Source organism: Littorina saxatilis, linkage group LG9, assembly GCF_037325665.1.
Source record: "Littorina saxatilis isolate snail1 linkage group LG9, US_GU_Lsax_2.0, whole genome shotgun sequence".
Classification (NCBI taxonomy): domain Eukaryota; kingdom Metazoa; phylum Mollusca; class Gastropoda; order Littorinimorpha; family Littorinidae; genus Littorina; species Littorina saxatilis.
This window is the reverse complement of record NC_090253.1, coordinates 53,679,858-53,692,937: the sequence shown is the minus strand read 5'-3', so window position 1 is coordinate 53,692,937 and position 13,080 is coordinate 53,679,858. Positions and strand designations below refer to the sequence as shown.

Below are 13,080 nucleotides of genomic sequence, written 5' to 3'. Positions count from 1 at the left end.
TGAGTGCGTCTAAACCCTCCAAATAAGGTTTTGAGTGTGTGTAAAAAAAAAAAAAATTTTTTTTTTTTTTTTTTTTTTGCAATTTGTTTGTGTCATTTGTTATTTTGCAAAAAAATCTATGTGATACTTTTTGCAACCAGCCGAAGTTTGCTGTCTGAGTTTGACTATATTTTATAAGGCAAGCGTCCCCAGCCACCATGATCCTGCATGCGTTTTATTTTTATTTTTCATACTGGAATGCGTGACACCTTCGCTATTCGCGCCTTACATTTCGTCAACTTTTACGCAGATTGTCGCAGTCGAAACAATTTCACCACGCTTATTTGAAAAGGTGATTGCAATCTTTGTTTTCCTAATTTAATACCGTGCATTTATGTTTGTTCTTTATAAAAACACTTTTTTTAATCTTTTTTTTACCTGTATTTAATTTTGACATTTTTACATAAAAATTAGTTATTCTTCTTGGTGACATTTTTTTATTTAGAATTTTAATTGCATTAAAACCTTTATTCGGTTATTTTTAAAGTTATTTTCAGACAGTTTGGGTTCAAAGAATACATTTTATTTTTAATCAAATATTTTTATTTTATGTATTGGATTTTTATTAAATTTTTATCATAAAATTTGTTTTCAGCCTTTTTGTTTTTTTTGTTTTTGATAAAATAAATCCAAAATCAAAAAGACTGCCAACCTTAAATAAAACAAAAATTTGTTTGTAGAAAAAAATTGCTGAAGTTTTGTTTTTTGGTCAATTGAGCATTTACACTCATTTCAGTGAGCCGTTTGTTTTAAGGGAGACAATAACAACTGCAAAGAGCAATATCTTTCAGTTATTTCCCTTGTTAATTAATTAACTCACTTGACTTCCGGTTGGCGCTAGATTATTATGCCACATGTTTTGACGTTTTTCACCCTTTTATCTTCCTGCCTTGTATTTTGAGTTGCTTATTGGATGTAAGGTAATCCTTGTCTTTCATTCTAAAATAAAGATTGATTGTCTCACGAAGTACTAAGTGAATTAACTGATGGAACAATTTCATTTCGAATTTGATGACTGATGGACTCACAGTCGATCACAGTCTCGATTTTATTTTATTTTTTGCGTAGAAGAACACTGTTCTATTCATCCAAGTTTGTTTTTTTCTGAACGAGGTTTGAGTCAACTAACTTTTCCAAAAACATGATGTTGATTGATGTTGTGGTTTGTTTTTTAGAATAGAAGTTGTAAAACTAAAACAGTAAAAGTGTGAAAATGCTCCGAGTCCGGTATTCGCTGGTCACATAACAAAAATCGGGGAGGTTGCTAAATTACAACACATGTCTGATGTCTTACCCGTTCGCTTCAAATATAATCCAATCAGTTTGAAACATTGTTCACAAGTAGACGAGACTCTGCTTTTCATATTCATGATATTGATAGTGATTGAATAATATATTTTATTCGCGAGCTGATCTACATTACACACGATGACAAAATTCAATCAACCCGATTTTTTGTTGAAGTAAACAAATGTATGTAACCTGCGAATTAGATTCAATCAACCCGATTTTTTGTTGAAGTAAACAAATGTATGTAACCTGCGAATTACATGGTAGTTTTTACATTCTGTTTTAACATTTATCAGCTTCCTGTCTCTTGGTAAACTTCTGGTTTCTAATCTACTGATATACATTCCAATTTTGTTTTCATTGATGATATGAACAAGTGTGGACTTTTTAAAGATTTTTTTTCTGTCTTCATTTAAAAAAATGTCATCCATCAACGAGTTGAAAAACTATAGACCCGTCTCAAACCTTCCTTTTCTATCGAAAATTCTCGAAAAACTTGTTCTCCGACAGCTTGCCTCACATCTCTCATCCCACAACCTTCTTAGTGCCCACCAGTCAGCCTATCGACCACGGCACAGCACGGAAACGGCTCTTCTTCGTATTTTGAATGACCTTCTGACCGCTCTAGACCAGGACAAAACATCCGTCCTCTTGCTTTTAGATCTGTCTGCGGCTTTTGATACGATAGACCATGACATTCTCTTATATCGTCTAGAGCACTACTTTGGCATTAGCGAGATGGCTCTCTCTTGGATTCAAAATTATCTCTCAGACAGGAAACAGTTTGTTCTGATCGATGGCCAACAATCTGCTGAAACCTCTCTTGTGTTTGGTGTTCCTCAAGGTTCTGTGTTAGGCCCGGTGCTGTTCATTATGTACACAGCACCGCTGACAACTCTCATAGAGAATCATTGTGTGCTACACGAAATCTTCGCAGATGATACGCAGATCAATCATTCCGCATCACATGACAAGTACCCAGATTTGGTTCTGTCGCTACAAGAGTGTGTGAGAGATGTCGGGGCATGGATGGAAGAGAACAAACTCAAACTAAATGACGACAAAACTGAAGCCATGCGTTTTTCATACTCTACCCCTACCCATGCTAAGTCTATTTCAGAACTCCCACAGGCCATCTCTTTGAACAATATTGACATCAAGTTCTCGGATACATCCCGTGATCTCGGAGTCTTTTTTGACAAAGATCTTAGCATGAAACAGCATGTAGTCCAAACATGTAAAGCAGCGCGAATGGAGATCCGGCGTATAGGTTCCATTCGACAGTACCTTACTGAAGACGCAACCAAAAGACTAGTCTGTTCCGGCATACTCTCTAGATTAGACTACTGTAATTCACTGCTTGCTGAATGTCCCAAATCTGTCACCAAGCCCCTGCAACTAGTCCAGAACGCTGCCGCTAGACTCGTGTTTCGAACACCTATGAAACAAAGCGTCACGCCTCTACTCAAACAGCTACATTGGCTTCCAGTCGAACAAAGAATTAAATACAAGATCTGCTGCATATTCTATCAAATTGCCGCGGGCACGGCTCCACAGTACCTGTCCGATCTAGTGCAGAAAAACAATCCTGAAAGGGTTGTCCGCTCTGCCTCCCAAAATAAATTTGTCAAAGCTCCTAAGTATCAGAGGGACGATCATGGTGGCCGCTGTCTTTCAGTCGCAGCTGATCATATCTGGAACAAACTCCCTTTGTCTCTACGTCTCAGTCCATCTCTGCCTTCGTTCAAAGCAAATCTCAAGACTCACCTCTTCAGAGAAGCATTCTATGACGATGTAGTTGTCGCGACCCTGTGAATGTGCACTTTCGGATGAACAATGTTTACTGTGTGTGTGTGTGTGTGTGTGCGTGTGTGTGGACATGTGTGGGTGTGTGTGTGTGTGTGTGTGTGTGTGTGTGTGTGTGTGTGTGTGTGTGCATTATAATTGTTGTGTATACTGGGAGTTCGTTCCTGTAAGAGCCTCTGGATTTTTGTAACATTTATGTTTTGTTTTTGGTTTTTGTTGTAAAGTGTTTATGATTGTGTTCTATTCCGTCAATTGCGTCATTCTGGTAATGATGTTGTTATTGCTTTTGTAAAGCGCTTTGTGTGTTCGAAAGCGCTATAGAAATCACCATTATTATTATTATTTTAAATGTAAATTGCATCTTCATCAAGTGTTAACTATTTCTGTGATATTTTTTCAAGGTGGCGGTACTGAACAGCTTCGGTCAGTTCAAACATACTCTGAACTACAAACAGGACCTTGCGTATTGAGCCGAGGTAAGTAACCATTCATATCGCTCTGCATCATGAATCAATAACCGTTCAACTTCAAGATTTCTCTCTCTCCCAACCTCAATTTTTTGTTTTCTCTTTGGTGAGTCAGGTTGTGAATTTTGTTTTGCATGGCAGACTTTGTACCAACTTTCCCCCTACTTTGAAACAATTTTAGTCAGCGCCAAATCAAATCAAAAGTGCTACCCTTGTGATGTAAACTGCTAAACAGCGCAAACTGTCAAACTTGTTTTAAGCAACGATTCTTGTCAGACTTTGTAGGCCAGTGCAGCTATTGGAGCTACCTCCTAATGCGACAAAAGCAGTCTGGCTATAGTTTGACTCTATAGCTAACCAATCAGTAAGCGGCGATAAGAAAAGTCTGCGGAATTATATCTTTTTTATTCCACGGCCAAGTCCAGCAGCTTTTGTAGTCGCTGCTAAGTCTTACCTTTATTGTTTCTAAATTATATTATACATTCCAATTTTGTTATTGTTGTTAGTGTGACTTTGAGGCTTGTAAATGATGAATCATTGTGTTCCTAATTAATTTCAAGGCTTTATTTTTCAGAAAGCCATGATTATGACAGTGTGTTTGAACTTGAAGAAAGCTGAGATGGACAGTGACCTCAGCCCTCAACAGACAACATCGCCACAGATGCCGCTAACGCAGACTGTGGTTTCGCTACTGCGGCCAGGTGAAGATGTACAGGTATATCTCGATAGCAACAAATGCATCGTTGACAGCGACACATTTGTCAGGGTCTTTTTGTTTTATGAATTTGGCTTATTTTGTCTTTTATTCTTTTGTAGAACCTTTTTAAAGTAATGAAAGCAGATGTGTCAGTGTCACTTTTATTTAATTTTTTTTAATTTTTTTTTTACTGGTTTAGGGAAACAAATGCATTGTTTTCAGTAAAGAGGAAAAACAGGGTGGTATGTTGATGATTGCTTTATTTTTTTATTTTCAAATTACCCAGGCATGTGTGTTTTTCATCGATGAACAAGTGTGGACTTTTTAAAGACTTTTTTCTGTCTTCATTTAAAAAAAATGTCATCCCTCAAATGTAAATTGCATCTTCATCAAATGTTAACTATTTCTGTGATATTTTTTCAAGGTGGCGGTAATGAACAGCTTCAGTCAGGTCAAACATACTCTGAACTACAAACAAGACCTTGCGTATTGAGCCGAGGTAAGTAATCATTCATATCGCTCTGCCTCATAAATCAGTAACCGTTCAACTTCAAGATTTCTCTCTCCCAACCTCAATTTTTTATTTTCTCTTTGGTGAGTCAAGTTGTGACTTTTGTTGACATGGCAGACTTTGTACCAACTTTCCCCATACTTTGAATCAATTTTAGTCAGCGCCAAATCAAATCAAAAGTGCTACCCTTGTGATGTACACAGCGCAAACTGTCAAACTTGTTTTTAGCAACGATTCTTGTCAGACTTTGTAGGCCAGTGCAGCTATTGGAGCTACCTCCTAATGCGACAAAAGCAGTTTGGCTATAGTTTGACTCTATAGCTAACCAATCAGTAAGCGGCGATAAGAAAAGTCTGCGGAATTATATCTTTTTTATTCCACGGCCAAGTCCAGCAGCTTTTGTAGTCGCTGCTAAGTCTTACCTTTATTGTTTCTAAATTATATTATATAGTTTTCAGTGTTGTTGTTGCGAAGCGAAGCGGCTTCCCAGTGCGGAATGCAGGCAGTGTGTGCATCAAACAGTGTAGTTTCTTTGTTAGTCCTGTGTTGACAACTCTTCGACAAGCGCTTAGAACTGTACCCACGGAATACGCGCTATATAAGCTTCATATTGATTGATTGATTGTTGTTGTGATGGATGGATGAGTGAGTGATGAGGGTGAATGAGTTAGTTAAACTGTGACTGAATATCTATTGATTGATTGATATTAAAGTGAACATCAGGGGGAGGGGGGGGGGTAGAAATGCACCATTGTGCACCCGCCTTGATGTAAGAAACACTACTGCAGTCTCCAACAGCTTCAAAGTGGGTTAGACAGGCTCTTGATAAAGACTGAGGCAAAATGTGCCAAATCACACATTGTCTTGTAAGAAGGAAAAATCTTCATTTGTCACCTTTCTGCACTTCTTTGACTTTGTGTGCATAGCCACAATGGTCACAGACAAGATGCATCAAACAGATTTGAAAAAGACCCCAAACTGAACTTGTTATGACTATTTGTAACCCCTCTTACCTTTTTGACTTGGCCGTACCCAAGCAAGAAGGCTAAAAAAATCATAACTAATTCCATGTTGACTTTTTGGTGGGGTGGACCTATTGTTCCAGACTCGCCTTGATTAGAGCAACACTAGTGCAGTGTCCAACAGCTTTTAAAATTTGTTTTGACCTCTTGACAATGTACATGTAAACATGTAACCCTAATCCCTGACTTGTGTAGTATAAAAAATCTTCATTTCTCCCCTTTCTCCACTTTTTTGTGTGTCAGTGCATAGCCACAATGGTCACAGAAAACATGCATCAAACAGATTTGAAAAAGACCCAAAACTGAATTTGTTATGAATATTTCTCACCTTTTTTGGACTTAGAAAAATTTGGCAAAAAAACCACACCCAAAATCTTCATTTTTCCCCTTTCTTTCACTTCAATTCAAAACTTTTTGGAAGAACAGTTTCTTACTCTTGCAACTGTCTGTGAACTTAATTTCTCGCAATGGCATAATGCTGAAAGGTATTTTTCGGAAAGGTAGTGCGATGTTCGAACATTAGCGTCTGCTCGCGTGTAGCGCGTTTGCAATATTCACTGTGATACGTCACTTCTGCCCCGGTCGCGTTGAGTTATCTTTCGTCAATCGTTCATCGTGTGACGGGTCAATGGCCTACGATTTGATCTGTGATCGGCCCCCGATCGGATTGGGGGAATAAATCTCACGATGGAATCGCCCATGTGATTCCAACTTATGGAAAGTAGCCTCCTTTTAAAACTCAACTAAATATTCTTTTTTTTTAAATTATATAAAAAAAAAAGCCGACCTACCGACACTTATCTTTTTTGGTCACATTACCCTACACCAATGTATATTTTTGTTTGGCCTAACCTGTCTTTGATGACAGCATATCCAGCTTTTTGTGAAAGTTGACGGCACTGTGGACGGGACATTTTGAAAACCTCCAGTCCTATGCGCATGTGATCAGCTATGTCAGAAACTAGGGACCTCCCATGTTGTGGATCGTCCATAATTGGACAGCCGGCTTCATTCCTCTGATTTGGTTGGTTATGTTTCTTTATCTTTCTGTTTGCAGCTGCAGTCAGACGTACATTCGCCAATGCCACAGAACAGGAGCTGGACGCGGCCCTGGCCTTATGGCTGACATCGCAACGGGATAGGCAGATGCCACAGCTGCCTGGTCTTCAAGGGAACGCTAATCAGGAGCATTTGTAGGAACATGCAGTAAGCTACGGCTGCCTAGAGTGTAATTTGTTATACAGTTTGTCTATGAATTATTCAGAACTTTGCCTCCAATTTCAAACCAGTAGTTACTATTACAGGGTAAGACATCCGTCTCTGAAGAGAAGGGGTTTTTTTAAGCCAGTTTTGTGAAAACGCACGCATAAAATACAAAACAATAGCCAGGTAATCTCTATATTTGTTAGTGTGGGTGCATGCAGAATGCCTCTTTACTCATCTACTGTAATCTTCAGAATCACTATTTGTATTAAAATATGATTTTAACAGAGAGTTAGGCATAACCAGCGCACTTGTGCACACAAAAGATCTCTAGTTCTCAGAGGATGTTAAACTGCTAGGCGGTCAGTCGGTGCAATTACATTCAGAATGCCTTTTTGATCATCTATTGTCATCTTCAGAATCAGTATATATGAAAGAATATGGTATTAAAAGAAAGTTCAGTATTTCATGCACATGGTGCACAAAAAATATCCTAAGTTTGTAGGGAAAGTCTCAGGGCTAGGAAAACTAGAAGGCAAGGATGCATCCTCTGTGTCAATCATAATTGCCACTCAGTACTTTGAGGAGACAAACCCAATGCTGGCGTGTCGAAGAAGATAGCCACAGCGGGCTTGTCAAGTCAAAGTATCATACCATATCCTCAGCATATTATCAATTACTATCCCAATGTAGGCCAGCCGGTCTGAGAAATTTTTAAACCCTAATAGTCGGTCAGCCAGTGCAATTACGTACATAATGCTTTTTTGATCATCCCCTGTAATCTTTAGAATTAGTATTTGTGTAAGAACATGATTTTAAAAGGAAGTTGAGCATTTCCAGCACAGTGTGCACAAAAAAATCCCAATTCCACAGAGAAAGTCTAAGGGCTAGAAAAACACAAAGAAAAGCATGAATCGTCTGGCGTGTCGAACAGGACAGCCACAGCGAGCTTGTCAGGTCAAAGTATCATACCGAATCCTCAGCAAATGAGTATTTATGAAAGAATATGATTCTTTTTGTAAAGTTCAGCATTTCCAGCACATTGTTCACAAAAAAGAGTGCATTTTGCGGTTGGTTGTATGTAAGTTGTAGTTGTACTACATGTCTTACAACTACTAGATTTCCCTTATGGGCTCTTCATACCTGTTTTTGTTTTAAATCATTTTATTTGGAATGTGGAATATTCCGTGTCTGTTCCCCAGGCATGCATCAAACTAGAGAGGGCTGTGTTAGTGTGTGCTTTGGCAACATTTAATTTCAAATATTTGGAGAAGCATAAAACAATGAAATACATCAGAGAGAAAGTATTTAGTGAAATCGAGATCTATGCTAATATATGTTCCAATTTTGTTTTTGTTGTGACAGTGAGTGAGGCTTGTGATTCAATGTGTTCCTAATTAATTTCAAGGATTTATTTTTCAGAAAGCCATGAGTATGACATTGACAGAGGAGAGTGCTTGTTTGAAGAAAGCTGAGATGGACAGTGACCTCAGCCCTCAACAGACAACACCGCCACAGATGCCGCTAACGCAGACTGTGGTTTCGCTCCTGCAGCCAGGTGAAGATTAACAGGTATGGCTAGATAGCAACAAATGCGTCATTGATAGTGACACATGTGTCAGGGTCTTTTTGTTTTGTGAATTTGGCTTTTTTGGCTTTTTTTTTTAGAACCTTTTGTAAGTAATGAAAATAGATTTTTTTTAAATACATGTTGTAGTGTTTTAGGGGAACAAATGCATCAATCAATTTTTAATTTTCTCTTTGGTGAGTCAGGTTGTGACTTAAGTTTTGTTCACATGGCAACTTTCCCCCTACTTTGAAACAATTTTAGTCAGCGCCAAATCAAATCAAAATTGCTTCCCTTGTGAACAGCAAAAACGCTCAAACTTGTTTTAAGCCACGATTCTTGTCCGACTTTGAAGGCCAGTGCAGCTATCGGAGCTACCTCCTAATGCAGTAAGAGCAGTTTGGCGATAGTTTTGATATAGCTAACCAATCAGTAAGTGGCGATAAGAAAAGTCTGCGGAATATCTTTGTTATTCCACAGCCAAGTTCAGCAGTTTTTGGAGTCGCTGCTTAATCTTACCTTTTCTAAATTGCTGGAGCCGTTCCCATGGCTGACTTTTTGCCGACAAACCAGGAGGTATTTTCAAACGACTTCGAGTCGGGGGAAAGTTGTTTGCTCGTCTGTCATGTGAACAGCGCTTAAATGTTTTCAGATGATCTGAAAATCTAGGCAGGGATATAGTTTTGTGTCGGTGTGATTATTCATCAATTTATTTCAACTCCTTTCAGTGCAGTTTTTGAGTGGCTGTAAGCTCGTTCCTACCCTTTTCACCTTTTTTCTTTGTGTGTGTGTGAGAGTTATGCCCCGTAATTTGAGAAAACATAATGGACCAGTCTCTATGAACCTTAACTGTCAAATTCTCTCGAAGATTTTATTAATTTAAAAAATATCAAATGTAAAAGAATGTAGTGTCCCCCAGCCATACTCATAGTAATAGGCTCAATTTTCTCAGTTTTATTATTCAGAGGATTTATTTTTAGTTCTGTAACCTGAATGGGTTTTTTTGGTAAGAGTTTTTTGCAATTGCATATATGTCTTCATCAAGCATTAATTATTTCTGTGATATTTTTTCAGAGTGGCATTAATGAACAGCTTCGGTCAGGTCAAACATACTCTGAACTACAAACAAGACCTTGCTTTTTGAGTTGAGGTAAGTAACCATTCATCACTTTGCCTTATAAATCAATAACTGTTCAACTTCAACATTTCTCTCTCTCACCGGCCAACCTCATTTTTCTTTTCTTTGGTGAGTCAGGTTGTGACTTAAGTTTTGTTTACATGGCAGACTTTGTACCAACTTTCCCCCTACTTTGAAACAATTTTAGTCAGCGCCAAATCAAATCAAAATTGCTTCCCTTGTGAACAGCAAAAACGCTCAAACTTGTTTTAAGCGACGATTCTTGTCCGACTTTGAATACCAGTGCAGCTATCGGAGCTACCTCCTAATGCAGTAAGAGCAGTTTGGCTATAGTTTTGATATAGCTAACCAATCAGTAAGCGGCGATAAGAAAAGTCTGCGGAATATCTTTGTTATTCCACGGCCAAGTCCAGCAGTTTTTGGAGTCGCTGCTAAGTCTTACCTTAATTGGCTGACTTTTTGCCGACAAACCAGGAGGTATTTTCAAACGACTTCGAGTTGGGGGAAAGTTGTTTGTTCGTCTGTCATGTGAACAGCACTTAAATGTTTTTAGATGATCTGAAAATCTAGGCAGGGATATAGTTTTGTGTCGGTGTGATTATTCATCAATTTATTTCAACTCCTTGCAGTGCAGTTTTTGAGTGGCTGTAAGCTCGTTCCTACCCTTTTCACCTTTTTTTCTTTGTGTGTGTGTGTGTGTGAGAGTTATGCCCAGTAATTTGAGAAAACATAATGGACCAGTCTCTATGAACCTTAACTGTCAAATTCTCTCAAATTCACATGGCAGACTTTGTACCAACTTTCCCCCTACTTTAAAACAATTTTAGATCAAAATTGCTGCCCTTGTGAACAGCGCAAACGCTCAAACTTGTTTTAAGCGACGATTCTTGTCAGACCTTGAAGGCCAGTGCAGCTATCGGGGCTATCGGAGCTACCTCCAAATCAGTAATGCGATAAGAGCAGTTTGGCGTTAGTTTGGCTATAGCTAACCAATCAGTAAGCGGCGATAAAAAAAAGTCTGCGAAAAATCTCTGTTAAAGAATGTAGTGTCCTCCAGTCATACAATTTTACACTGTCAAATGGTAAACATTTTCCTCTGGCTACACTTCATTCTATCAGGTTCTATTTTTTCTCTTTTTTTTCCAGGTACCATGCCTCATGTAACAAAGTCTTGCAAGATGTCAGCCGATCAAGCTCACACATCTTCGTGATCAGGGATATCTGTTTCGGCACAGTCGGTGGTGCTAAACTCTGGCGATGGGGGAGAAGTTCTGTCCAAGACACCACCCCTGTGCATCATCCAGAAAGCTGAAGAGTGACAAACCTTGACCCACATTCAGAGTGTAGGACTGATTATCTTAAGATAACATATGATCCTGAAACCAAAATTTAAAGCAGATTAATTCTTCTCAATCCAGAACTTGTCTTTAAATCATACTGCAGAGATTATATTCCCAGTGCTGCGATGGTTATTCACCACACACACTCAAGGTCCAACCCTGAAGTGATGCGATAGTCATGGGTTCACTACAGAGCCTTTTTGGAGGAGAGTTGCGGGTACTTTTTTTGTTTTAGTTTTTTAAACTATACTTTAAAGCCTTTTTTTTCCCTTAATGTGTGTGTGTTTGGCTGACTTGGGAGTATTATTCCTGCTGTGACTTTGTTTCATTGATTCCTTATGGAGAAAAGATACAAGTTGGCTTATTATTATGATATTGAATATAAAGTATGATCTTCAGACTGTTGTTTTGTCTTTTGTTGTGAAAATGTGATTGAGTGTGTGTCTGTGAGGTTCGAAGTATCGGTCAAACATATGACGAAGACATGTCATTCATACAGTAAACATATGACATATAGCAAACAATATCATTTGTTTCATGGCAACCATGTAATTTGCATATGCCAATGTCATTTGTGATATGGCAAACAAATGATTTTCATATGTCAGTGTCACTTGTAATGTGGTGTAAATGAGGTTTCCATATGACAATGTCACTTGTGATGTGGCAAACTAGTGTTTTTGACATGTCATTTACACCTAAAAACCATATGGTAGCCATTCCAAAACCATTTGCAATTTATCTATGACTGACATATGGCTTTACTATATGATTTCCACATGCCATGTCATATGTTTGTCATATGCTAGGCATATTTCTCTGCTGCCTGGGTAGGTGGTGGGTTCAAGTGCTAGTCTTTCGGATGAGACGAAAAACCGAGGTCTCTTCGTGTACACTACATTGGGGTGTGCACGTTAAAGATCCCACGATTGACAAAAGGGTCTTTCCTGGCAAAATTGTATAGGCATAGATAAAAATGTCCACCAAATACCCGTTTGACTTGGAATAAAGGCCGTGAAAGGTGAATGCTCGCCTGATAGGCTACTGAGCTTTACTGGCCGATGTGAATGCGTTATATATTGTGTGTAAAAAATGTCTGTCTGTAAAAAATTCCATTTCAAACGGCAGAAATTAATATGTAAGCGCCTAGGGCTATATCTAGATTAGGCGCATAAAAATGATCACAATAATAATAATAATAGACGCCGCTTCTACTATGCTGGAAAAGTATCCGAGAGCGTGGCCAATCGTGGGCCCAACGTGGGAGGATCTCCATGAGCGTGGTTTGGTCGGGGTGGGATCTGCTAGGTCGGGAAGCTGCACGCTCTCCCTAAGCTTATTTTGAACTGCACAAAACAAGCGTAGCCGGTGTCACGAACTAAAAACTCTGCTGAACAATCCCTCTCAATGCGGTCAAAGCGCATGCGCCAATCTTGGACTTAAAAAATGCGACCCTTTGACCGAACGACCCATGGGTTAGGGTTTAGGGTTGGGTTTTTTTTTAAATTTTTATTTTATTTTTATTTTTTATTTTTTTTTATTTATTTTTTTTTTGACCTCAGTTGCATGCAAGGTTGCTTCAAACCGTCTTTTTTGCCTCTTTCGTCTTTTTTTTTCTTTGTTTTCTTTTTTTTCTTTCTTTTTGGGCGGTGAGCATATCCTTCTTCATTGGTCTTTTTTTTTTTTTCTTCAATGAAATTTTAATTTTGTTTTCTTTTGCATTACAGGTTACATTTCCATTAAATTACTTTTTAATTCAACAGCAATCTAGCTAAGGACAATGGGGATACACCTTTCGTAGCGCAAGTTCTTGTTGAAATACAATTTCCAATGGAATATGCGATTTAGTTTTCTTAACTTTGCTAATGCACATTTTTGCTATCAATAAAACATGGTTAATTAACGCTGATTCCTGACATTTTTCGATTCCGAATAATACATCTGTAATAGACAATAAGAAAGCCCGACCTGTCAGACTGTTCAACATTTTTTTCAATATA

The 13,080-nt window shown here is 38.4% G+C and overlaps 2 protein-coding genes across 6 annotated transcripts in view; one reads left to right on the top strand and one right to left on the bottom strand.

Annotated features, from left to right (window-relative positions):
- Positions 1-13,080, bottom strand: part of LOC138976489 (transcription intermediary factor 1-beta-like) — a 433,321-nt gene that overhangs the window by 196,696 nt on the left and 223,545 nt on the right. The window lies entirely within an intron of this gene.
- On the top strand, positions 317-11,485 carry LOC138976498 (uncharacterized). Of its 4 annotated transcripts, none has more exons than XM_070349372.1 (8): positions 317-331; positions 3,537-3,611; positions 4,177-4,303; positions 4,724-4,798; positions 6,890-7,038; positions 8,458-8,607; positions 9,677-9,752; positions 10,887-11,485. In XM_070349372.1, the coding sequence occupies exons 3-5, from the start codon at positions 4,183-4,185 to the stop codon at positions 7,027-7,029; spliced, it is 336 nt and encodes a 111-aa protein (XP_070205473.1). In that variant the 5' UTR covers positions 317-331; positions 3,537-3,611; positions 4,177-4,182; the 3' UTR covers positions 7,030-7,038; positions 8,458-8,607; positions 9,677-9,752; positions 10,887-11,485. The 4 variants fall into 4 exon arrangements, 3 of the variants coding, with proteins under 3 accessions (XP_070205473.1, XP_070205474.1, XP_070205471.1); XM_070349373.1 differs by lacking the exon at positions 317-331 and adding an exon at positions 727-959 and having other exon boundaries at positions 6,890-7,060; XM_070349370.1 differs by lacking the exon at positions 317-331 and adding an exon at positions 730-959.

Excerpts from the sequence above, each read along its gene's own strand:
- LOC138976498 (XM_070349372.1), top strand. The coding sequence starts at position 4,183 with ATGATTATGACAGTGTGTTTGAACTTGAAGAAAGCTGAGATGGACAGT. Across the intron at positions 4,304-4,723 it reads GGTTTCGCTACTGCGGCCAG|GTGGCGGTAATGAACAGCTT; the intron begins GTGAAGATGTAC and ends TATTTTTTCAAG. Across the intron at positions 4,799-6,889 it reads ACCTTGCGTATTGAGCCGAG|CTGCAGTCAGACGTACATTC; the intron begins GTAAGTAATCAT and ends TTCTGTTTGCAG.